Source organism: Cottoperca gobio, chromosome 7 (genome assembly GCF_900634415.1).
Source record: "Cottoperca gobio chromosome 7, fCotGob3.1, whole genome shotgun sequence".
Lineage (NCBI taxonomy): Eukaryota > Metazoa > Chordata > Actinopteri > Perciformes > Bovichtidae > Cottoperca > Cottoperca gobio.
Genome location: NC_041361.1, coordinates 2,435,311 through 2,463,104, shown reverse-complemented (window position 1 = coordinate 2,463,104; position 27,794 = coordinate 2,435,311). Strand labels below are relative to the sequence as shown.

General features: G+C 32.8%; 1 protein-coding gene across 1 annotated transcript; it reads left to right on the top strand.

Annotated features, from left to right (window-relative positions):
* The first annotated feature begins 201 nt into the window (after nucleotides 1-201).
* Nucleotides 202-27,774, top strand: atp9a (ATPase phospholipid transporting 9A). Its single transcript, XM_029435897.1, has 15 exons — nucleotides 202-374; nucleotides 2,936-3,080; nucleotides 5,247-5,360; nucleotides 5,513-5,621; nucleotides 6,861-6,919; nucleotides 8,001-8,052; nucleotides 9,108-9,202; nucleotides 10,066-10,146; nucleotides 10,439-10,514; nucleotides 11,303-11,379; nucleotides 11,599-11,759; nucleotides 11,851-11,993; nucleotides 13,013-13,125; nucleotides 13,843-14,052; nucleotides 27,592-27,774. Exons 1-15 carry the CDS (start codon nucleotides 307-309, stop codon nucleotides 27,772-27,774), a joined length of 1,686 nt encoding a protein of 561 aa, XP_029291757.1. The 5' UTR covers nucleotides 202-306.
* Nucleotides 27,775-27,794: the final 20 nt, after the last annotated feature.

The window sequence follows — 27,794 nt, the reverse complement described above, 5'->3', positions numbered from 1 at the left end:
TATATAGTGACACAGATAAGAAATGTAACTCCCTACTAATAATCACACCCCAAGCAATATATAAATAGAGTTATTCAGCCCTGTTAACAAATATTGATAACGCAAATGTAAAATATTATGTTATGAAACGGGTCATATTGAGATGAAGTGTGTTTGGTGTATAGTAGGTTAACTGACCCAGCAGCAGCGCGAGCCTGCTCACTGTCCAACCGTCCTGTGTGAGTGACAGCTGGGAAGCCTCCGCCCAGAACCGCTACAGCTAGGCGGACTGACTACAGCCTCCACCCGCTACCGGGAGCTGCAGGAATGACCGACAATATCCCCCTACAACCCGTGAGGCGGCCGAAAAGAAACGACAGTAAACACAGAAATGGGTAAGGGCATTATACGGCACAGAAATATGAATATTTAGCCGTTTGTTGACGTATTTCGCTCGTCGGCTTCTGCTAATGTCAGTTTAGCCGTTAAATTGTTTACAGGAGCGCGTCGACATTGTCTCTTACTAGCTTAGCGCTGGAGGGGTTTAGGTGGGGTGGACAAAGCAGTTAAGTAATAAACCAACGACTAACAGATACATACATGCTATTACAAATAATGTGGCCATTTATAGTAGCTTTAAAACGGCTAGCTATAGCTCCAGGAGACATCCTTGTTCCGGGGTGCAGTTGGAGCAAGTGCATTTGACGCCCATGTCAATATTAGCTCGGTAGACTGGATCTCAGTCTGTCAAAGAGCAGATACTACGCCGAAATGAAGGCCATGATTTTTTAGAGATAATGTGTTGCCACATGTTGGCTAAATAATGATTTTTGTAGTGTTATTTTAACCAGCACATAAAGGGGCAGGCCTCATAGATGATGATGGAGAAACACGTACAAGGCAGACATGGTGCTGAAATGCAGCCAATAGTCTGATCAGGCTATCATGGTGATGTCACCTCCTGTAATAATCACATTATACAAAGACAAAATGTCTGAAAATAAGCTGTTTTAATGCAGAAATGTTGGCCTCTAGCTAGCTGCTCTATGTACAGTATTGTTCTCCAGTTTGCAGTTTATTGTATCATTGCCTTCAGTACACATCACCACCCTGACATGGTAGTTATACACCCAGTTTATTAGGTACACCTAGCTAGAACTAATGCCAGCTAGTACAGAAGTCCTGCAATAGATATTACCTTCATGTTATAATGTTAAGTTTTCAGTTCAATCTTATTCTATATCGGTGAGGGTATGCTAAATGATAGAAACACATCTCTGTGTAATGCACCACAAATCGTATTAGACTGCATTAGTTTGAGCTAGATGTGCCTAATAAGCTGTTTTCCATATGTCAAATAGAAAGGTACTGGGAGAGTGCAGACCTCCGCTAAGGCCAAATCTTGCAATGTTAATGAAAGAAAACATAATTAGTTTATCCGCCACTTGAATACGCTGACAGACAAACCAACCAAACTGAAAACATAGCCTCCGTGACATAGGTAATAAATAAACATTATTTGGCCTGTTTTACTTGTAAAGCATTAAGATCTGCAGTAAATCAGAATAAAAATGATTAATCGATTAGTCGGTTGTCAGAAAATTAACTGACAACGACAACAAATGAATCGTATATCGCAGATATTGAACTGTTGGTTGGACAAAACAAGACATTTGAATATGCCAACTTCGGTTCTTATGGGCATTTTTTTTATATTTTTGAAAGTATTTTATGAAGTAAAACAAGGGCTGATATTTTATACAACTAATAGTTAAAATGATATTTTGCTGTAACAATGTAAATCTCCTGGTTGTGGGACTAATAAAGGATTTCTGATTCTGATTCAAGAAACTATTTGGCAGAATAATCAATCACAAAGTGACATTAACGATGGCTCCTGTCTAATTAACTGCCATTATTCGTTTTATTATTTACACCTGTGTCTTCCTACTGTGACATGTGAAACTGTCAAAAAGCCTGTCATTAGTTGCAGCCCTCACCTACAGTCGACTTCCCTGTAGTCTAAAAACGGCAACAGAAGGATTATTTCACTCAAGATTACAGAAACCAGGAGCTGCTTTACAATGACGAAGCCCATTATTGTCTTATTCTGCAACATACACAATAATCAATAGTACAATCATTTAAAGGACCACAATGCAAATAAGCTCTTGTGCTTTATTGTGTTTTATCCTTTAGACAGATACCATACAAAGAGTCAGTGCATATAGTATTTATTTTTTATGTATTGTCAATAAAATAGTTAACTTTAGTTTCTCCCTGGATACGAGTTTTACAGGAACCCCAGCTTCAGCGTATTAAGTTGGAGAGGAATCAGTTTGGTGTCCCGTCCACTGCAGGGTTATCACAGCATTCTGTGGAAATGACCGCAGTAGAAAGGTTATCAGACCTGGCAGACAAAACTTTTTAAAAAACTGAGTAATCTTTGAAGGAACCATTTTGTCTGCATTAAAACAGAGGCTTTATATGTGTTACGCCTTCACTTTGTTTATGGAAAGTGTTTTATAACTTAGAACGTAGTTCCATTATTAGTCACAAGGTCACTTGGCTCTTACTCTATTGATTTGGAATGCTTTGTTTAGGTAGAGCGAAGGGAGTTTCCACCCTTTTTCCAGATGAAGTTAATATTTATCTTGTAAAGCATAATCTCTCCAGACTCCATGATCATAGACCTTTTTAGCTCAGCCTAGTCTGTTCTGTGTTTCCGTTTGTAGCTGCAATAAGCAACACATTAACTAAGAGATGTGACAGGAAATACATTAAAAATGGAGCCATTACCTCAACAGCTTCACACAGTACAACACAGGGCTATGCTTCAAGCTACAGAATTATTTTTAAAGTGAAGTAGCTTAAATTATTTAACTGAATCCTACTTATTTTTAATTTAAGTCTCCTCAGCAGATATTCTCTAACCATCCCCATCTTTTCCTCTCAGGTGCTGCCCGTGGTCGAGATGTTGTGGCATGGGTGACTTCCGTCCCCGCACCGTGTGGCTCGGCCACCCAGAAAAGAGGGAGCAGAGGTACCCAAGGAATGTCATTAACAACCAGAAGTACAACTTCTTCACCTTCCTGCCTGCGGTTAGTGTCAGTCAAAGGTCACCCCTCCACCCTCCTTCCTGTTGACCCCCAAAACCACCACCCACATCTCTCAGCCTGGCTCTGATTCATTATCACTTGTCAGAAATATTTTACTATTAAGACTCATAATCTTAGGAACAATCATCTTTGCTATCATCTTGCACCAATCACTGTACCACCAACATCGGGGTGGTCACTAGTGTTTGACTCATTCCATTCTCACTCTGATCGCCAAGGATCAGAGTATCACGTCAAGCCTGATCTGGACGGTTATTTTCCAGATGAATCGATTAATAAATTAATGTATAAATTGTCAGAAAATAATGAAAAATGTCCAATAGAAACCAAGGTGGTGTCTACGAGTCACTCCTTTTTTTTTTTTTTACAACCAACTGTTCAAAACCCAAAGATATTCAGTTTTCAATTATACAAAACAGAAAAGCTGAAAATACTTGCATTGAAAAGGCTGGTATCAGCAAATGTTTGTTATTTTGGCTTGAAAAGTGACTCAAACTATCAATCAATTATCAAAATAGTCGTCAATAAACTTTCTGTCGATCGACTAATTCTTACAAATTGTGACAATTGTGTTTCAGCTCTGATACATCCCTCAAAGTTTGTATGCTTACTTCACTTAAATAATAATGTAGTCGTGTTTGCTTATGTTCAGCCAAATCCTGAACGACTAGATATTAGAATGCCTCCAGGATATTTAGACACATAGATGCTGATAGATTATTGCTTACCTATATGACTTATGACATATGACTTATGCCAGAGGACATTTTCTGTCACATTTGGACTAACAGAGACATGGTCCCACAGCACCAGATCACATTCACATCCTCAGAAGAATATGGAAGGGACATGTGTGACTTGGTTGGCAAATTCTTACTAAGCTGTGTGTTTTTGACCCTCGCATTTTCCCCGGCCTGATTTGCATATAAATTTGTTTTTCAGACATTCAGTTGTCTTAAGATCTTATGATTTTTTTTGTGTGTGTGTGAGAAGTCAGACATTGAAAGTAGTTCAAATTTGTTTGGAAAGCCAAAGACAAGAGCAAAGCCTTTTTGCATTGCAAATTGCGATGCTTTTTATTTTCTTTGGTTCATGTGGAGAAGTTCTTCCCACTAGAACATATTGTAGTCTTTATGTTTCTGTGCGTGGTGTCATTGTTCTCTACTGTCCATGGCAACAGTTTTGGAAGTGACGTACAGTAGCAATGTGAATGTCATCTGGCACACTGGTGGTAATGAAATTGGGCAAAGTTTAAGCATGAGTGTTAATTTTAAGAATGACACTAGTGGAGGAGTGTGTTTGCACATTGTTTCATATCTCTTAGGTTGTTTATAAGGCCAATGAGGACGATCACTGAGGAAAATATTAGATTTTTTATTCAGATTTTCCATCAATTTAAGGATGTTTTTTAATTTGCCACGTTATTATTTCGATGAATTTTATCATCCAGAAACAGTTTCTTGATTGATTTGCCAGGGCTCCTGCAGATCCTTAAAAGGTCTTAAAAGTCATTGAATTAATTGATCTAAATATAAGGCCTTAGTTGGTATTAATGATTCTTGAATCAATCTTTCAAAAGTATGGGAAGTAGGATTTTTTGTTCTAACATTGCCTTGTAAATTCGCAAAATAATAAATTAAAGAAAATTGGCGGGACAGAAAGCAAATAAAAATGTCCATAGCAAAAAGGAAGAAGGTCCTAAAAATGCTTGTTTTGTGCAAAAAAAACAAGCTAAAATGCTGATTTAAAAAATAGTTAATATTCACACTTGAGAAGCAACAACCTGTGAATTCTGGGCATTTTTGCTTAAAAACGACAGGATTATCAAAATATCTTTGTATGATTGCTGGGATTCTGGTTATGTCAACAGAATTGGAACAGAAAAGAAAACCTCGGTAAAATTGTCACAAATTAAAATCAAACAAATGTTTTATGTACACCTGAAGTCATTTTCCATTTTCCCAATTTATGTTAATAGATGTTAAGATGACATTTTATCAACAAGTCATTAAAACAGTGCCGTAACAAGGCTAATGGAGACCAATGGTATCAAAAACAGTAATGGCCGAGCAGTAAATGTCAGATATGCACAATAACTGACCACACTGCAAATACTTCACTCTGTGCTTCTTTGTTTTATGTTCACAGGTGCTGTTCAATCAGTTCAAGTACTTCTTCAACTTGTACTTTTTGCTTTTGGCCTGCTCTCAATTTATCAAGGAGCTACGGTTAGGTGCGCTCTACACCTACTGGGTCCCTCTGGTATGTGGCATTAACACTCTAACTGTGAATGATTAAAACTTATTGAAATAAGGTTCTGGTGTTTCACAGTTGCCACAGCTTTCACATGTACAAAGTTGGTTTGTTGTTTGTTTGGAGAAATTACTTTTTCATTTTGACATTTCCCTCTCCAGGGTCTTGTTTTGGCGATTACCATCATGAGAGAAGCAGTTGAAGAAATAAGATGTTACCTCCGAGACAAAGAAGTGAACTCTCAGATTTACAGCAAGCTTTCAACGAGAGGTAAGGATTGGAGGACAACATTGCTTATGTTTTGGCTCTGTTGATATCTGAACCATGTTGCTTATTTCTTAGCATCACCGTCTATTAACTGTAGGAGGTTGGTCCTATTAAAACTTACTGGGGCTAGGGGAAATGGTGGGTAATTCAAAGCAGAGATGTAAAAGTGTACATAAGAGGCCTTGGTATAAAGTGCTACCAGCAATAAAAAGCAGGAGACCTCTTGTGGTTTCCATCACTTTGCCCCTTTGATGTGGCAGCTTGTTTTACCCATAAACACAATGACTGGTTGCCTCCATGATAGCGGCCCCCGTGCGTATCTTGCGGTTTATAGAAAAGTTATGGTGTCAGCGCTTGGTGTGTTGTTTTCTACACTAGGAAGAAAGTGGTTGAAATTATGTTTAACTTTTGTTGATTAATCAATTAATCGATTTGTCTATAAAATAACTGCTCAAGGACATTTATTCAAATTAACTTTTTTTTATTCTATCAACAGTCCAAGAAGCAAATATATTCAGTTTACTGAAAAAAGAAAAGCAACAAATCTTCACATTTCAGAAGCTGGAACATGTGAATGTTTGGCATTTTTGCTCAAAATATTAAAAGCGATTAAAGTCTGTTGATCGACTAATCCGTTAAATAAATGTAATGTTGCACCTCTGAACGAGTGTTTAGCAACACAAAAAAAAGTGAATGAATCAAAGCTTCATCTTTTATTTTAGAATATATTTCGTCACATTTTGTTTCTGAAAATCTGTAAAATGTTTTTTTTTCAATTAGTGCCGCAGAGTACTAATGTGAAGTCCCGTGACGCTGAATGCATAGCAATATTAATGTGCTTTAATGTCTTGCATATGCAAAGCCCAGAGGTCACGACAGAGGTCAAGGGTCAGTGATCTTTTCCAAACAATTTTGCCTGTTCATTCCAAGTGGAATGAGAGAAAAGGCTCAACTCCCCCAGCATTCTTTCCAATCTGCACACAAAATTACTTTCCCAAATTCACTGGGACAACTGAGGCATGCAGGACAACAGTTCACCCAAAGAAGACGTTCATGTTCTGAAATCACATTTAATTAAAAGCAAACACGGGAGAACTGTGTGTGTTTCATATTTAATGAAAAACTTTTAACTACATAATTGGTGAATTTGAACTGTATAAATGACTGGCATACGTAACGCATCAAATGACATACAAAGTTACTAAACACTAGATTAACATTCAACATTGTTCTGCATTTCAGGCACAGTGAAGGTGAAAAGCAGCGGCATTCAAGTTGGAGATCTTATAATCGTGGAAAAGGTTTGTTAAAGATTGTTTCTTCCACATCTGTGAATAGTTTTGCTTTTTGGAACCGTGAAGTTCCCATTTATATGACGGCGAATAATGAGGGGGTTGTTAATCTTCTGTGCTCCACTGGTGACTGAGGTGAAAGGAGTTAGTAAAGATTTTCTAATCTTGTGATCAATGCTGAGCCTCCGCCTGTCAAACTCAATGCATACATAGCACACGTGAATCTGAAATAGCTGTAATTAGACCTCAAACACAAATTCAATTAAGTACTATTTATTGATATATGTTTTGGCATCTTTAAATGTTTAGTTGTTCAAAATATCCAATTTGGTTTGAGTTTTTCGGGGGAATCTGTTGTGTTCTCTGAGGTCTTTGTACATGAAACATGAAAAGTGAGTCCTGTCTTGTGAGGGCTTCTTTCTGAATCTCATTTTTTAATTTGATTTAGCCTTTTATTTATACAGGTAAAATCTCATTGAGACACATGGTCTCATTCTCAAGAGAGACCTGATCAGATGCTAACAGTACCATACAAAGTTACAGACGGGACACTAAACACAGAGGCAACAGTCAAATAAAACAACACATTTGAAAGCAGCAGAAGGAAAAGTCCCACATGTTGTCCTGCACAAATCACTAATATGAGTGATTCAGAGTTACCATTCAGAATCAGCAGTGGGGAAACCAGTAGGCGACAAAAAGGATGCTTTGGAATTTCTTATTTAACCTGCTTTTGAAGAGTCATATTACATTTTTATTGGACTTTTAATATCGACCACTTAGCAATAAATCCATGCGCGGTTCAATTTTTGGGGGAGCTGTCCGGATGAATTGAAAGGAGAATTTGTCTGGTGTCGTGGAGGGACCAGGTCAGGCAGAGTGTAAAACCTGGTCAGGGTCCTGTTCAGGCCACGGCAGGATGATTTGCTGCAGGGCTTATTATTTTGACTGACTGGCTGTTGGTAATGTGGCACATGAAAAGCTAAACGTCTTACTTGTCTACAGTTAAAGAGCAGAGGATGGAGGAGGAAAAGTGCAGGATCAGGAAGTGATGTTAAAGTGATGTTTTTCTTTCTGCCTTTCTTTGTAGAACCAGCGTGTTCCTGCTGACATGATCTTTTTAAGGACCTCTGAAAGAAATGGTAAACATCTGCTGGTCATTCATCCAGATCTCCACAACAGGCTTGCTGGCTGGGGAAATGACTTGTTTAAAAAGGCGCTGAGGTGCAGGGATTAGCCCTGAGCCAGGACAGGAAGCCCTACAATGTCTAAATTGAAATTGAGTCCAGTGTCACTATCACTCAAAAGTGCAGTGTAGTGGGCACTGTAGACAAAACATTGTCCTTTCTTCATCTTCCATGACTAGTTTTGTCTTTCAAATGAGAAGATAATGACAAGGAAAATCCAGGGACACTCAAAGATGAAATGCAAAGAGAAAACAGGAGTCATGAGAGAAGGATGCTTCATCTGAATAATCAAATATGGATTAGAACAAGATTTGTGATAACAAGAACTTGGAGAATTGCATTGCACTTGTTTTATTTGCACATATACAAAATACATCTAAGTCCATTCAAAATGACAACCTGCAAAGCACAGCATAGGTTTTATTTTCTGCTTCCAGAAACCCAAATGTGTCTCTGTAAGTAAAGCGAGATGCATGTTGTTGTTGAGCCTTCCTGCTGGAGGAAGAAAAACAACAGCTTAGCTTTACTGGAAATAGTGCTGCTTGGTTATCTCTATTCCATGTGGAGGCCATTAGGTCAATTATGAAGAGCCTAGACCAGGACTGGGACTTTTGGGAAGGATGACGCATGTAAGCCAGTGGGGGGATGGGCTTTGGTGAATGCCTCCAACTCTATCCCAACATTGATATGCAGCTTTGTTCCATTCACACAACTTGCTGCTATTCATTTGTGACTCGCTTGATTGTTTTATTTCATGTATTCATTCAAACCTAGGAACTTAAAAAACAACGTGTATTAGAACACATAAATCCAGAAGCCAGCTGGCAGTAGCCTTCAGTATCTATTGAAATATGAATGTAGTGATTTGTACAATCAATGCAACTATGGAGAATAGAGTGTGATGCCCCCCCCCCCCCCCCCCCCTTTAACTTAAAGCCAATCTATTGTTGCCCCCTAGGGGTGAATGTGTTTCCTTCTGGCATCAGTGGCTCTTGTCCTCTCCTTCCCAGGCTCCTGTTTCCTGAGGACTGACCAGCTGGATGGAGAGACGGACTGGAAACTACGCCTCCCAGTGGCCTGCACACAGAGACTGCCCACTGCTGCCGTGAGTCATGAAATAAAGATGGAGAGAGGTAGAAAGGTTCAGGACAAAATTGAATGTTGAACTCTGTGCTTTGCATTTTGTGAAATAAGAACTGCTGAATACATGTGATTGCTGACAGAAAAAGAATCTGTTAAGGATTGTGACATTTAATGATAGATGTTTACAAACTATTGTTACAAAACCTCCTTCTTATCAGAGGTGGTTGGCATTGCTGTTGATTTGATATGTAGTGAAAGGCTAGAGATGGCTGATATATTGATCCAGAACTGAAACCATTTGTTACTCCATTTTGATAATCGGTTACTTGTTTATAATCCTAAATATATATATTGGTCAGACGAAACAAGACGCATTAAGGATGTGAATTTTGTCTCTGGGAAATTGTGATCTTTAACAATTTTTACACATTTTATGGACACACCTATCACTGATTAATCAAAATAATAATCAGCAGATTAATCAATAAAATAACCGTGATCGTTAGTTGCAGGCCTGGCTGGAGTTCAACCCTGAACTGCTACTTTCAGCACCTGTGCAGCTTCTGGCATCACCTGCTCTTTGAGCTCCCGGTGGCTGCGATAGCAATATGTGCCTCAGGACAAGATAATAAAGAAATAACCGCCATATTCATGTACATCAAAGATGTCTGGGAGTATTTTTTTGTGTGCGTGTCAAAGCAGTTTGTCTACTAATTATAGCCTCGAGCAATGTACAATGCGGTACCATAGAGCGAACGCTGTTGCTGCATAAGCTGTAAAGGATAATATAAATATATCTGGTGTCCATATGCGTGATATATTCTCAGTCATGATGTTTGATGACCTTATCCAACCTAAACCATGTTTTTTCCCGATGTCTCACAGGACCTTCTACAAATCAGATCATATGTGTATGCAGAGGAACCAAATATTGATATCCATAACTTTATTGGAACTTTCACCAGGGTGAGTGCTTACATTACTATTCACAATTTTCCCTTACACTTTTTTTTAAATGAATAAATCCGGCAAAACGCATTAATACAGTCTCCATTTAATAAAACCGGCAGCAGAATTCTCTAAAGACGTTAAATGAGTAAATTGATTTTGAAATGTATCAGATTCACTGTGAGAAGTGGAGGTGAGTCGATAATTAAATGCAACCTTTCGGGAGAACAATCCTGCCAATCCTAATATTTGTTAGTTAACAGATATCTTATCTACCAAGCATAGCAATTTATTATCTCAACTGTTACAGGAAGATGGAGACCCGCCAGTCAACGAAAGTCTCGGCATTGAAAACACCCTGTGGGCCAGCACCGTTGTGGCCTCTGGTAAATAACTGACTTGGTGCACAGCTCTGTGGAAGTAACCCGGACCAGCTTTGGCCTTTAGGGCACAGAGCGACACTGAAGCTCTGCTTAATCACAACGGCTGATCTGATGACTTGTCTAATCAAACACACACATTAAAAAAATAATAATGAATGACTCCATCAGACATTTTGCTCAATTATAAACAGGCCTGGGGCGGCTGCATGTAAAGAAAGCAACGGCAAAGAAAGTGTTTTTCTTTTATAGGACTCTTAAAGTGGCGAAAAACAACTCCCCCTGACACTGACGCAACCAATACGTTTGTTTATTTATGCAAATGAATGCACAGTGTTGTCACGTCCAAATGATGTCCTCTGGTTACTTTTTTGAGCTAGTGCTGCTAGTTGCTTCATTGGAAAACTGTTGGCAACACGGCACAGGACACACAGCAATTTCTTCTCCACGGCGCCTTCACCCCCGTGAGTTCGTACCCGTTGGCCGGCCAGAATTGCATACTGAAAGCGAGGCTTATAGGAAACCAATCTAAATGCTGATGGAGTCGTTAGTATTGTGCAATCAACATTAACTTCATAATGATAAGTTAAATCAAAAAAGGTGTCTATTGCCACTTTAGGTTATAATATGTTGGCTATTAAGCAATTGGAAGTCTGCATCCTATATTCCAGATGACATTCATCATCTGAAAAGGTCTGGGAAACATGCTCGTGACATACTGTGTTTTACGTTGTACCTTTTTATTATATTGACTTGAGGCAGTTTTCAAGGCCTTTTTCTCTCCTTCACTCCAGGCACGGTGGTGGGGGTTGTGATTTACACAGGCAAGGAGCTGCGCAGTGTCATGAACACCTCCAACCCAAGGCACAAGGTACAGGAGTGTGAACCAGAGCCACAGACCAACATTTGATTATTTAGTTTGAAAAAAGATGGAGGAATTTATTCTTAAAACATTAATTGTGTAATTTGTTTAACTTTGAATTGAAACTTTGATTTGCTATATAGACCTATATATTGTGTGTGTGTATATATATATACACAGACCATTTGTTTTCACATTCATAATGTCTGCCTCTGCTGCTCATGATAGGTGGGTTTGTTCGACTTGGAAGTGAACTGTTTGACCAAGATCCTGTTCGGGGCCCTTGTGGTGGTGTCTCTGGTCATGGTGGCCCTCCAGCACTTTGCTGGACGTTGGTACCTCCAGATCTTTCGCTTCTTGCTGCTCTTCTCTAACATTGTGCCCATTAGGTGCGACTTAAGATTCTCTACTTCAAAGTGATCTGCTGTGTTGCGTTGTATGTAATGCAACACACTCATTCACTGTTTGTATTTGATGCAGTTTGCGTGTCAATCTGGATATGGGAAAGATGGTCTTCAGTTGGATGATTAAGAAAGACTCCAAGATCCCCGGGACGGTGGTGAGGGCTAGCACCATACCTGAACAGCTTGGACGCATCTCCTACCTGCTGACTGACAAAACAGGTTAGACGGGGAAATGGCAGTGAAAAGCAAAATTCTTTATTTTAAAAAGCATCGGTCGTGTGGCTCAAAGAATCACCGAGGCCAGCATGTGGAGTACTAAAATGAGGAGTTATGGTGCTGAGGATTTGCCAAGGAAGTATCCAGTAGGACAGAGTTAAGTCGTTTCCTTCCCTGGGGGGTTTTGCTCTGTGGTGGGGTTTCTGCTCCCGGAGACCTGCTACTTATTTGACCCTTAAATCATAAAAAAAGCCCAAAGTCTCTCATCCATACACACCTTCAGAGCACAACACCTCCACCAGTGCACTTCCTCAGGCGCGAGGTGTTACACATCAGATTTATAGCCCTCATGCCCAATAAACTGATCAGCCATTTCCCCATCCAGAGCGTGATAAGGCCGGAGGGGTCTGCAAGTCAGGCTAATGTACGCGCGAGGCCCCTGAGGTCTTTTTGATATACTGTCGGAAAATGCATTTAAAGTGAATGTGGCTTCCTTACCATTATTTTTTTCAATCACCATATGTGACATGCAAACTCTGTTTTAAGTAACTGTGTAGAAAGAAACCTGCCTGTTTGCTATCCTGGCTCCAAAATGGTGGAACAGGTCAGCAGACAGTCTTCACACCTTCCGTTGCAGACTGAAAACCCACCTGTTTCAACTTTGCCAATAATAAAATATAATAAAAATAATAATAATTGTTTATGTTGCACTTTGAAGCTCATGTACTGTAATGGAATGATTCTCGCTGTTCGTATCCTCATGATTGTTTGTACTTCTTGTAAGTTGCTTTGGACAAAAGCTAAATGAAATGCAATTTAATGTAAAATACTTTTACAGATATTGATGCTTGTGATGTTTACAAAATTATAATAATTAAGCAACCACAATGTAAAACACCATTTCATATGTTCTGCTGTCAACCTTTATGCAGAAGTCTGACATATAGCACAGGATTCCTAATTTAATCTTTCATTTTGGGGGTATTTCATGTTTTAAAAGCCTTTAATCTAATCTTTCGCAGGAACTCTAACTCTAAATGAAATGGTGTTCAGGCGCCTCCATCTTGGAACTGTGGCATATGGGATGGACTCGATGGATGAAGTACAGAGTCATGTTTTCAGCGCCTACACGCAGGTAAGAAAAACATGCACCAGTCTGTCAAATGGAACGAATGACTGAACATCACTCACAGCATATAGAAAACAAACATAAAAGAAAAGATTGAAATTCCAATATCTTGGGAAAGGGTAAAACAAACAGCCACGAGCATTGTTTTAAGAAACCTATCGGTTTGTGATTATTGTTTGGTTGAAGGCTTCCTGACCTCAGATGACACCCTTTGTCTCCCTTGACACCAGAGGTTAGTGAAGCAGGAAACAGGATTAGCCTCCAAGCAAAGCACTGACCAGACTTTTTAAATGATGCTACCATTAACCCCTGGAACGCACAGGCTTCTAAAAATAGCAAGTTCACAATGCAAAAGCAAATTGTTCATATTTACTTCACACATCTGGTTATGTTTACAGGCCACTATAGCAGCAATCATTGAAACTGCTGTTAGCAAAGCGACTAGTTTCTCAGACTAAACACTAAACAGCTCCAGAAAGTAATCTCTATTTTATGATGGGTTTTTTGAATGTGTGTCCTTGTGTATTGATGTATATAGGAGTAACATAAAGCTTGTTTATTTTGACAGTATAGACTGTTAGTTGTACGGGCTACAATAGCTGATCTCTCTTAGAAAAACCTTGACCACTAAGAAAGACTCTCATTAGAAAAGGTTATAACTCTTTTCAGGTTCCTGTAGTGTGCCCTTCTTTTGATCACACTACCTTCTGTAATTATCTTCAGCCCACCCATGACCTTCCAGCCTCCAGGGCTCCAGCAGCCACTAAGGTCCGCAAGACTATCAGCAGTAGAGTCCATGAGGCCGTGAAGGCCATCGCCCTGGTGCACAACGTGACGCCCGTGTACGAGGCCAACGGTGTGACAGACCAGGCCGAGGCTGAGCAGCATTATGAAGACACATGCAGAGTCTACCAGGCTTCCAGCCCAGATGAGGTAAAATGAACAGCCACAGAACCATACACACATGTTCCTACACATAATGCACTCATGTTATTTCTACACTCATTTGAAAACTGTAGTATCAATTATATGGGCTTGAATTTGCACAAAATACTATCAATTTAAGTTCTTTAAATCCTCAAATGTATCATAAAGATATTCAGTGAGTCGTGTCCAAAATAGGTTTCGCTTGATGTTGTAAAAGTATATCCATCAGATGATAAACGTAAATATACAAACGCAAATACATGTTGCTATACGTCAATTTGACATGTTGGGAAATGTACACTTGATCTCCCTAAACATCATTTTCCCACGGACAAACACAGACGGCCGGACAGGAGAACAGACTTCCCATCTCTAAACAGAGTTGTTGATTTTTTTGTCAGTAAAGGACATTATCTTGAGTGTCTTCCCTGACTTCTTACTTGAAGGGGAACATTCACAGGACAAACTGGCATTCCACATTTATGTCCTGTCAGTAATTATATTGGAAAAATTTATTAATTGAAATTTTAATAAACCAAAAATAGTATGAAAAGAATGAGAATAAAAAAAGAAATATTTAAAGGGAATTTAAAAGTTAATTGAAAATATAAAAAAAAAAATAATAATAAGAATAATGAATTAAATGATAAAAAAAAATATAATAAAGGATAAAAAAAAATGAAAAATGATTAAGTAATATTATATAAAAAATAAATGTAATAAATAAAATTGTAATGAATATAATAAGAATAAAATAGTAAAATAAAAATAAAAATAAATAAAAATAATAAAAATATATGAAATATAAATATTGATAATGGTAATATTTGATAAAATATTATATATATGTGATAAATTGTTGTATTGGTTATGTTATTGCCATTTGTCCTGTAGAATGATCCATCCTGCAAGATAAGAGAGTGAGGTGTAATAGGATGATAAGACACTGCAAGATAAGTGTTCGCTTTAGTAACAAAAATAATCTTCGTACACACCTCGTGGTGGATCTCTTTTTCACTTTCTGTCCCTGTGTTTGCCGTGCTTCTTTTTGTTATGTTCCTGTGTTTGCTAGTTTCTTTCCCTTTTTTACCCTCGCTCTCTTCCCCCTTGTAGCTTGTGATGTTGTCTTGTCATGAATAATTTTTTGTGTTTATTATTGGTTTATGGGATAATGTGGTTATGTTTGAGATGTTTTTTATAGATTATATATTTTGATTGTGATTGTTGTGATTTGAATTTGTTTATGTGTTGTGTTGTTATGAATTTTATGTTTTTGAATATTATTTTTTGTGATGATTTGGATGTTGTGATTATTTTGAATTTTGATATGAATGTGTGATGATATGATTGTTTATGTGATTGATTTTTTTTGTTTGATTTTTTGTGTGAATTTTTGTGAATTTGATTGGTTATGAATATTGTATATATTGAATATGATGGTGTTGTATTATATGTGTGTTTTTTTTGATGTTATTTGTGTTGTTATATGGTCTTGTTGTGTTGTTAATGTTTGTTGTGATTTTATATTGTTTGTGTTGTGTTATTGTATGTGATTTTGGATTGAATGTGTGATATATTATATATTATTATTGTTTGTTGCTTGATTTTTATTATTTTTTGAATTTTTTTTGTTTGTTGTTTATTTGTTATTATTTGTGAATTTGTGTTGAATATAGTGTTATTTTTGATTTTGTTGATGATTGTGAAATTGAATTTGTTATTTTTTTTAGAAATTTTTTGTATTGAGATTGATTTGTTTGTTTGTTTTGTGAATTTATTTTTGATTTTGATTTGAAGATATGAATGTTGTGATTTGTTTTTGATATTTTTTATTGATGTTTTGTTGATATGTGAAATTTGTGTTTTTTATATGTTTATTGTTGTTGTTTTGTGTTGTTTGTGTGATGTTTTTGTATGATTGTTGTTATATGTGAAATTGATGATTGAATATGATGTGTTTGTGTGAAATTGATTGAATTGTGAATTATTTTGTGAGGAATGTGATGTTTTATTTGTTTATTGAATGATTTGTGTATTGATGTTATTTGAAGTTAATTGTTTTGTATTTTTGTTTTTATGAATGTTTTTTTTGATTTGTATTTGTGAATGTGGGGGGATTGATTATTTATGATTTATATTTGTGTTTTGATGATGTGTTGTTTGATATTGATGTTTGTTTATTTGATATTTGATTATTGTGATGATATTGTTTTTGTGATGTGTTGATTTATTTTCATTTTGTCTTTTGTGGTTTGAGATGTTGTGTTTTGATGTTTGAATGAATATTATATGTGTTTTGTTGTTTTTATTTTGGTTTGTATTGTGTTTGATTTTGTGATATATTTTTTATGATTGGATTATATTTGTGTGTGTGTTATTTGTTGTTTTTGAAATGTTGTGATGTTGAATATATTTTTGATGAATTTGATATGTGTTATGTGTATTTGTTTGTATATTTGAATTTTTGTGAATATGTTTGAATGATGTGAATGATTTATGTGTGTGTTTGATGTATATGTATTTGAATGATGAAATGGAATATTTGATGTATGTATGTTGATGAAATTTTATTATTTTTGTTGTATGATATTTATGGTGTTATTGTGCTTGTGTGAATTTTATGTGTGATGTGAATTTGTGTTGATTTTTTTTGTGATAGTTTTTGTGTTTGTTGGTAATTTGCTATGTTTGATTTTTGAATTATTTTGTGAATTTGATGATATTATGTTTTGTTTTGGATTTTTTGTGATGTTGAATTGTGTATGTGTATGTTGTATTGATTGTTTGTGATTTGTGGTTAATGAATTATTGAATGTTTGGATTTTGATATTGTGATTTGTTTATGTATTTTTTGTTTTGGTTTTTTAGAATTTTTGATTGTTTTTGTGATATTATGTGTATTGATTTGATGTGGTGTGATTTGTTATTTGTGTTTGATGTGTGTTGAATATTTGATGTTTTTTGTATTTGTTTGTTGTTTGATATTGTGTGTGATATGATGTTATTTTTTGAAGTTGATTTTGAATATTATGAATGATTTTTTTGTGAAGGATATGATTAAATTGTATGATATGTTTATGTTATGTTATTTATGGATTATTTTTGTTTGCTTTATGATTTTAGTTTTTTGATGATGTATGAATTTGTTATTATTTGGTTTTATGTTGTTGATGAAATTTGAATTATTTTATTGATTTGAATATGATGTTGATGTGTTATTGTGAAATTATGTGTTGTTTGTTTGATATTGGATTTGTAATGATGTTGATGATGTTGAATATTGATGTTTGATGTTATTATTTGAATTATGATTTTTTAATTGATTGATGATGTGTGATATTTGAATTGTTATGATTGATGATGATTATTTGTTGTTGATGATGTTGATTGCGTTATGGATGATGATGATTGATATGATGATTGAATGATGTTTGAAATGATGTTGTTGTGTGATTTATATGTTTGTGTGTATGAATGTGAGTATGTTTTGTTTGTTTATAGTTTTGATTTTTATTTTGAAATGAACTTTGTGTGATTGTGGATGGATTGAATGAATTGGGTTGTTTGAAATGATGATTTTTATTTTATTGTTTTTGTTGATTTATGTATGTTGATCATTGATTTTTTGATGTATTTTGTTTTGTGAATTTTTGTGTTTGATATTGTGATTGATTTTTGATTATGTGTTGAAGTTTGTTTGGTTGATGTTTTTATTGATTTTGTGTGTTTTATTTATTTGTATTTGATTGATGAATTTGTTGATTTTTTTTGTGATTTGTGACTTTTTGAGGTTTGATATTTGTTATTTTTGAAATTGATGATGTATGATATGATATTGATTTATTTGGGTGTATTATTTTGTGATTTTGTATGTGTTTGTTATGTTTTTTGTGTTTGATATTTTTTATTTGATATTGATTGTTTGTTTATGTTAATTATTGTGTTTGTGTATGTATATGTATGAAATTGTTTTTTTTGAATGATTGAATTGTGATGTTATGTATTGAATTTGTGATTGTGTTTGATTTTGGTGTTTTGGTTTGATTGTGTTGTGTTTGATTTTGTGTTTTTTGATTTTATGATTGTTATTGTGTATATTATTATTGTTATGTTGTTTTGTATTTATTTGATGAATGATTTTTTGTGTGATGTTTTTGTGTGTTTTTGTTTTATGTGTGTTGTTGTGTATTTTATATGTTTTGCATTGTGTTTGGGGTGAATGTTTTATTTGTATATATTGTTTTTTGATTTGTATGATTTTTGTTTATTTTTTTGAATGAATGTGAATGTTATTGAATTATTTTTTGATTTTTGTTATGTTTGTTGTGTTGATTATGTTATTTTATTGTGTTATGAATTTTGTTTTATGGTTGATGTGTTGATTTTTGAATGAAATGTTGATGATATTTATTTTATTTTTTATTATTTTGATGTTATGAATTGTGATGATGCTTAGTATTTTTTTATTATATGATGATTTTGTGTGTTTTGTTTTTGAATTTTTATGATATTTATTTGATGAATTGTGTTGTTATTGATTTTTTGTTATTTGATTTTGGTTTTTTTTTGAATGTTTGATTTTGGTTATTTGTTTGTTATGTTTTTGAATGTTTATATGAATGATTTGATGTTGATGTTGTTTGTTTGTGTGTTTTAGTGATGTTAATTATGTGTTATATGTTATTTTGATTTGTTTTTCTGTGTTTGATGATTGATGATGTGATTTTTATGTGATTTGATATGTGTTGATGGATTTGAATATTTATTAGATTTAATATTTTGTGATTTTTTTGTTTATTGTTATGTGATTAATTATATTTGTTGAATATGTGATTGTTTGCTGTAAATTGTGTTTATGTGATGATTTGTGTTGTGTTTGTGTATGTTATTGATATTTGTATTGTTTGTAAGTTGATTTTTTTATATGTTATGTGATTTTGATTTTTGATGTATTATGTATTTATTATTATTGATTTTTTGATTTTGATGTTGTATGTGTGTGTGAATTATTATGATATTTATATTTTGATGTTGGTTGAATGTTTGTGAATATGAATGTTGAATTTTTTTTAATTGTTGTTGTAGAGTTTGAATTTGGTTTTATTTTATTTTTGTTGTTGTGTTTTTATGTTGATTGATTGTTATGTTTGGAAATTTTATTTTTGTTTTGGATTGAATGTTTGTATTGTTTGTATTTGATTTTTTTTTTTTTTTTTGTTTTGATTGTTTTGAATATTGATTTTTATATTGTATTGAATATTATTGATTGATGTGATGTATTATGATTTATGATTATTACTATTAATGTTTTGTGTTGTATATTTGATGATGTTTGATTGTGATATGTTTGTGTATGATTATTTTATGTTAATGTTTTTTGTGATATGCATATAGATGAATATGTTATGGTGTGTTTGGATTTTGATGATGTTTTGTGTTGATTGTGTATTGTTGTGTGTTTGTTTGAAATGATGTTGTGTTGATATGTATGAAATGATGTATTATATGATGTTGAATGATTATTATGAATGAATGTTTTTTATTGGTGTTTTTGATATTTTTGTGATTGATTATGAATTGATATTTGTTTTGATAATATTATTGTTTGATGTTGTTGCATGTTATTTTTTTTGAGGTGTTTGTTGTGATGATTGATTTTTTGTTTTTTGTTGTGATGAAAATTTTGATGAAATGTATTTTTGAATGAGTTGTGTTGATTTCATGGTTGTTTTGATGTGATTGGTATGATGTTATTGATATATTTATGAAATTGGTGAAATTGGATGTTTTATTTTTGATTGTTGTTATGTTGTTTTAATTTGTGGTTGATGTTGATTATGTGTTGTGTGTTTTGTTTATAATGTTTTTAATTTGTTTTTTGAATGTTTGTTGTTTGATTTTATGTGATGTGTTTTGTTGTTATGATTTTGATGATATTGTATTGATTGATTTTTTTTTTGTGATGAATTTTTGTGTTTGGTTTGTGATTTGTTGAATGATGTTGTTGATTTATGTTTTTGTGTGATGTGATATTAATGTGTTTGTTTTTGTTGGATTTGTGATTGTTTGTTTGTTATTTGATATATTGATGATGATTATGTTGATATAATGATGTGTTTTATTGTTGTGATTTTTTTATGTTATAATGAATTTGAATTAGAATTATATGTTGATGTGTTGTAATGATGTGTGTTTGTGATTTTGTGAATGTTGGGAAATGATGTTTTGATTTGATGAATGTGTGTATATGATTATGTTGATGATTTTTTTGTGAATTGTGTTATTGAATTGTTTTTGAATTATATATGAAATTTGTTTGAGAATATTTGCATGAATTGATATTTGTTTGTATGATTGTTGTTGTGATATAGTTGATATATTTTTGGTGATTGAATTTGATTGTGTTTTGATGTTATGATATTTTTTATTTGTTTATTATGTGTGATGATGTGATGTGTGATTATGTGATATTTTAATGATGATTAATGTTTGTTTGATTTTATTGAAATGGGTTGTGTATGATATTTTTTATTGTTTTGTATTATGTGTATTGTTGTTATGTGTGATTGATTTGATATATGCTTGTTTGATTTTTGTATTGATTGATGAATTTTTTGTTTTTGGGGGGTTGAATATTTGAATAATTATATTGAATATTTGATGATTTGATGTTGTATGATATTCATTGTATGTATATTTGTTTGTGTGTATTGTGTTGATTTGATTTATGAATGATGATGATTGATTAATGTATGATTGATTTGTGATTGTGTTGATATATATGAATTTTAAATTGATTTTTGTTTGATGTGTTTAATTGTTTTTATGATGATGTTTTTTGATTTGTGATATATTGGATGTGAAATTTATTTTGTTTGTTGATTTTGTGACTTGATGATTATTTTTGTGTGATTTGTTGTTGATGTGTTGTATGATGTGAATTGTGAAAATGTTTTTTTTTGATGTTGAATTTGTTATATGAATGATGATTTTTTTGATTTGAATTTTTTGTTGATATTTGTTTTTTGTGAATTGTGTATGATTGATATAGTTTGATGGATTGTGTGTGTTTTTATGAATGAATGTGAAATTGTGTGATGATTTATGTTGATTGTTGATTGTGTATTTTGATGTTTTGATGATTGTGATAAAATATTATATATTGATTTAATTGATGGTTTTGTGAATATATTGATTATGATGGATTTGAATATGAATGTTGTTTTGATTATGTGTGATTTATGATGTGTTTGATTGAATGATTTTGATGATGTTTGTGATTGGTTTTTGTTGAGTATTTATTGAATTTGATGTTGAATTTGATTGTTGAATTATTGTTTTTGATTTATGATATTATTTATGTGAAATATATGGTGTTATTTTGATGATTGATTGTTGTTATTGAAGTATGTTTGTGAAAAATGAATGATGAATATGTCATGTTTGGATTTTATTATGTTATTGATTGATTATTGGAATGATTGTGATTTTGTTGTTAATTATGATTTTTGATTTTTGATTGTTTGATTGTGTGGAATGGATTGTGAATTTTGTTTTTGGAAGTTATTTATATGATGTTTTTTTGTGAAATGATTAATGTGAAATTTTGTGATTGTGTTGATGAATGTAATTTGTTTTTTTTGATGTATTTAATGATTTTGAATTGTTTTGTGATTTGATTTTTTGTTGAAATTGTTTTATGGAATTGTTTGTTGATGATTTATATGGTGTGGGGGAGGAGGGGGAGGGGGGGGGGAGGGGGAGGGGGGGGGGGGGGGGAGGGGAGGGGAGGGGGGGGGGGGGGAGGAGGGGGGGGGAGGAGGGGGGGGAGGGGGGGGAGGGGGGGAGGGGGGAGGAGGGGGAAAGTTGGGGAAAGGTGTGGGGGGTTTGGAGGGGTGGGATGGGAGGAAGGTGGATGTTGTTTGATGATTTGTTTGGTGTTTTAATTTTTTGTTTGATGAGGGGATGTTGTGTGAGGTTTGATTTGTTGTGTGATGTTGATTGAATGTGTTTTTTTTGTTGATGTATTTATGTTTTTGTTTGTTTGATTGTTAGTTTTTGTTTTGATTGATTTGATGCGTGGAAATATGAATTATATTGATGATATTGATTTATTGTTGATTTGATGTGATGTTTGATGTTTTTTTTTTTGATTTTATGTTGTTCTTATTTGATGAATTTTTGTTTGTTAATGTGTTTTGATATATTGTGTGTTTTGAGTTGAAGTGAATGTTATGAATTGTTTTTTATATTATTGAATGAATGTTGATTGTGTGTTTGTAAAATTTGATTGTTATTGATTTGATGGATGATGATGTATTTGTTATTATGAATGATATAATGGAATGTTTTTGTGTTTTGTTTAAATTTGGCTTTTGTGTTTGATGCTGTTTTGAATGTATGATTTGATTTTGTGTATATGAATTTATGTGATTGAATGTGTTGATGGTTGTGTGTTTTTATATATGTGATGTTTGATTATATGTGTTTGTATTGATTATATTGATTGTAATTGTTTGATTTGAATTTTGATTGTATTTTTTTTTGATGTGAATTGTTTTGTTGATATATGAATGTATTTATGATTTTTGTTTTATTGGGGGTATTTGATTTTGTGTTGATTTTGTGATGTTTGTTTTTGATTGATTTTTTTGTTGAAATTGTGAATTTGATGTGATGTATTTGTTGAATGTGTGTGATGTTTGTTGTATTTATTATTTTATGATATGTAATTTGATTTTTGTTTGTATAATTATGATTATGATGATTATGATGTTGATGATGGATTGATTGATATTTGTTTTTTTTTTTTTGTTTTGTAATTTGTTTTGTTTTTTGATATGTATGTTGTTGGTTGTTGTTTGTTTGATTTATGATTTTTTGATGTTTGATGATATGTTTTTTTATGAATATTGATTGATTGTGATTGTTTTGTATTATGATTGTTTGAATTTTGATGATTTGTTTTTGAATTGAGTAATGATTGATTTGTTGTGAATTGTTGATTTTATTGATGTAAATGTTTTGTTTTTATGTATTGTTGGTATTGATTTTTAATTTGTGATGGATGGTTTTTGATTTATTGTGATGGATGTTGATTTTTTTATTTTATTTTTTTGTGTTATTTGTTGAATTTTGTATTTTTGTATTGATTGATTGTTTGAATGTTTTGAATTTGATGATTTATAATGTTGTGAATTTTTTTGATGTGATTGTTTTTATGAATTTGATGAATTATATTTGATTTTGATATTTGTGGGGGATTTGCAATATTGATTGATTTTGAAGTTTATTTTTTATGTGTGATATTGTTTGTGATTATTTGTTTTTATTGTTTATTGTTATTTTGAATGTGATTGTTTATTTTTGTTTTTGTTTTTGAATTGTTTTGTTGATGATTTTGTGTTTTGTTATGATGAATTTTGTTTGTGTGATGAATGTATTATTATTTTTGTTTGTGTGGTTGATGTGTGATTGTGTTGATTTGATGAATATTGGATGATTTTTTGTTGTTGGATTTTATTTTTGGGTGTATTTGCTTGTGTTGTGTTGTGTGATGTGAATGTTATTTGTTGTATTTGTTTTATTTTTTGATTTTTGTTGATATATTTGTGTGAATGTTAATTGTGTGATGTTGATTTATTGAATGAATTTGTGTATTGATTGATTTTGAGTGTTTATGTTTTATTTGATTTTTTTTGATTTTGTGTTTGAAATTTGTTGATGTTTTTTGTGTTTTTTTGATTTTTTAGAATGTTGTTTTGTTTTATTATATTTTGTGAATTGAATATTATGATGTATGATTATTTTTTATATGATTGTGATGTTTTATTTATGTATGATTTTTTAATGATGATGTTGATTGTGAATTTAATGATTGATTTGTAGTTATAATTTTGTTAATGAAATTATGATGTGATTGATTTCTATTGATTTTGTTTTTTGATATTGTGTTGAATTTTTGATTGTGAAATTTTGTTATTTTATTGATGTTGAAAGTTGAGTGATGTGTGTGGATTATTTTTTTTTTGTTGTTTGTGTGATTTTTAATTTATTTATATGGATTTTTATTTTGTTAATGTGATGTTTTTATATTTGTGATGTGTATTTTGTTTTAATTTTTGTTTATTTTATTGATATATTTTATTTTTTTGTGATTTGTTGTTTATTTATGTTTTTTTGAATGATGTGATTTTTTTTTGATGTTTATGTTGATATGTATTTTGTTTTATGTGATTGATGAATTTTGTGATTGTGTTATTTTTGGTTAATTTGTTTTTGTTGATTTATGTTTGATTTTGATTTGAAATTAATGTGTTTTATTGTGATGTTTGATTGATAATATTATTTTTTGTGTGTTGATGGTTGGTTGTATGTTTTTGTTGATTGATGTGAATTGTTGGATATTGTCTGTGTTGATTATGGTATGTTTTTTGTTATTGTTGTGATGATGTTTGTGATTTATTTTTATTTTTTGGTATTTGAATTGTGATTGTTGAGGATATTGAATGATGATTTTATGATGTGTGTTTATATGGATATATGTATGTATTATTTTATTTTTGTGTGTGTTGATGTGAATTTGAATGATTATTGTGTTTATTGATGAATTTGTGAAATGAATATTTGTTGAATTTGTGTGTGATTTATTTATTTATGTTTTTGTGTAATGTTGTGAAATTATGATTTGATATTTTGATTTGTTGATTGTTTTATTGTTTTTATTAATTTTATTTGTGATGATTTGAATTGTATATATTTTTGTATGAATGATGTATGTTGTTTTTGTTGAATTATATGATTTTGATGTTATATTTTTTTGATATTGATTGATTGATTTTTATCTGTGTTGAATTTATTTTTGATTTGAATGTTGTTGGATTGTGTTAATGTTTTAGTTGATTTTATATTTATTGTTATTGATGTTGTATTATTGTTGATGGTGTTTTTTATGTATTTGTGTGATGATGATTTTGTATTATATATTTATTGTTTTGTTTATTTTTTTTTGTTGTTGTTATAATTTGATTTATGTTGTGAATTTGATTTATTTGGTTTGGTGATTTTGTTTTTTATTGATTTTGATTGTTGTATTTTTTGATTATTTGATGTTTTGAATTTTGTTGTATGAATTTTGATGATTATGAAATTTGAATTTTTTGAATTGTTGATGTTTTTGTGTGTGTTTGGAATTTTTATGATTATGTTTTGTGATTGTTGTGTTTTTGATGATTGTTGGTTGTGTTTGTATATGTTTATTTGTATATATTTGGACTTTTTTGGTATTTTTTTTTGATGTTTGTTTTTGATTTTTGTTGAATTGGTTGTTTTTTTGTGATTTTTGATAATATTATTGAAATTTGATATATTATATTTTTTATTTGAGGATTGATATGTTATATGTATTTTGAAATTTTTTTATTGTGTGTGTTTATTTTTATTGTGTTTGATTTTGATTATGATATTATGATAATGATGAATTGTATGCATATGTGTTTATTGATGTTGTGTTATATTTGATTTTGATTGTTTGTTTATTATTGTTTTTTTGATTTTGGAATGTGTTGTTTAAATTGATTTGATATGAATTTATTAATTGTATGTGTTATTTGATTGGGGAGGAGGAGGAGGGGGGGTGGGAGGGGGGGGGAGGGGATGGATGTGAGGGAGTTTATTGTTATTGTTTGTGAATGGATTGTTATGAGATTTTTGTTGATGGTTGTTTGATGTATTATGTTGTTGGATGTTGATGTTTTTTTGATTTTTTATGTATGTTGTTATATTTGAATATTGATTTTATTTTTGTTGTATATTATGAATTATGTATTTTGTTGTTGTTTTATGTTTTGTATGAATGTTTTGTTTTTGTGGGAATGATTTTTGGTGAATTGATTGGGTTGGGGTGTGAATTGTTTGTTTGTAAGGTTTGGTTATTTATGTTTGATGATGGTTGGTGTGTGAGTTGTTGAATTGATTTATTTTTGTGTATGATGTGTTGTTGTGTGTGGTTAATTAATGTAATTGATTGTGTTGTGTTGTGTTGTTTTATATTTTTTTATTATTTTTGTGAAATGATTTGTTTTTTATTGTTATTGTTTTGATTTTTTTGTATATGATGTATTATTATTATGTGTTGATTGAATTTGATGTTTTTATTGATGATTGTAAGATTTTTGAAAATTATTGATTCTTTTAAACATCAGGAAGAGGGCTGCGGAATTCGACTTCGATCCGTTTCCTGCGGTGTAAATACGGATTTCCTTAATGGGCTCCCCAGCCTATTGCACTTATGCCATTTTGAATGTCCTCTTTGATTGCAGATTTGAATAGAGCCCAGTATATCTGTTGTGATGAAAGAACTGTGGTTTATATTGTGCCGTTTCAGGACACGCTGGGTAAAAATGTGAACGGGTTCCTTTGAGTTTCTGTGCTCTGAAATCTGTATTGTATCAGTTTGATACCATCTAAAGCAAGATTCAGTTTGCTTTCAGGAAGTCTTAATATAGGTCTGGTTTTGGTTTGTTAGCGCTATGGACACAATATCAGTGACTGTTTTTTGCATAAGTAATACAACTCAAAAGGATGAGTTATATTATGTGTAATTCAACGTTGCCAGCCGTGTGGAGGTTCTGAGTCAACTGGTCGCAGCATCATTCAGTCCAGTTAGAAGCCAAACCAGATGCTGCTGTTACAAGGTGGTGCTGCTGTGGCTGACACCAGAGCCAAGAATGCCCCCACAGTCAATATTTCTAGACCGTGATGAAGCACAATCTTCATATTTCCCCAACCTGGATGACGAACACTACGATAGTCAGAGCTTTACTGACGTGAAAGTGCTCACGGCCTGGCATTGTCACACTACGTGGTCATTTCTTTCCAGAAGAAAGTAATTCGCAACAACACAATTTGAGGTTTTTCAAATTTGAGTTGGAACGTGGCAATGGTTGTTGTTTTCTCTCATCTGTGTCCATTTGGCCGCTCTGCCATTAGACCTGTCAGAAGATGAATGATGAATTGGGTATGTGATCTGACTTCTGGTCTGGAAGTTATTGGGCAATCTCATGTCCCCTCCTTTTCTCCCCACACAGACCGACCGACACACGTTACCATTGAATTAATGGAAGTCATCTGTTGTGTCCTTTAGAAAGCATCGAGCACGACTACATTTTCAGTTCAGAAATGGACAATTAAGTAGTTTATCAATCAATAGTGTTGAGTGCTGAAAAGGTTTCAGTTATTGATTAAGACTAAATGGTTACTGTGGTCTCTGGCGTCCTACTCAGTAGAAAGTGCCCTTCATTGTTTGTTTTGTAATTCGAGTAATGGTACATCATATTGAAATAATAACTTTACCTTGGAAACAATAAAAAAGCTAAGTAATGGTCATTGTTCTCTCTTTTGGTGTGTGCCTTTAATATTCATTATGTTGTATTATTTAGTAAAAACATAAAATGTTAGATATTAGACCAATTTTTGTCCTCTCCTATATTCACTCATACATTGAAATGACCACCCACTGAAGTCTTTACAATGTGGTGTTGATAGGTGTCGCTGGTGCAGTGGACTGAGAGTGTTGGCCTGACACTGGTGGGAAGAGACCAGTCCTCCATGCAGCTGCGGACCCCTACTGGCCAAATCCTGAACTTCACCATCCTGCAGATATTCCCCTTCACCTACGAGAGCAAGAGGATGGGCATCATAGTGCGAGTGAGTGCCAAGATCCTTTAGTTGTTTGTGATTTAATGTTC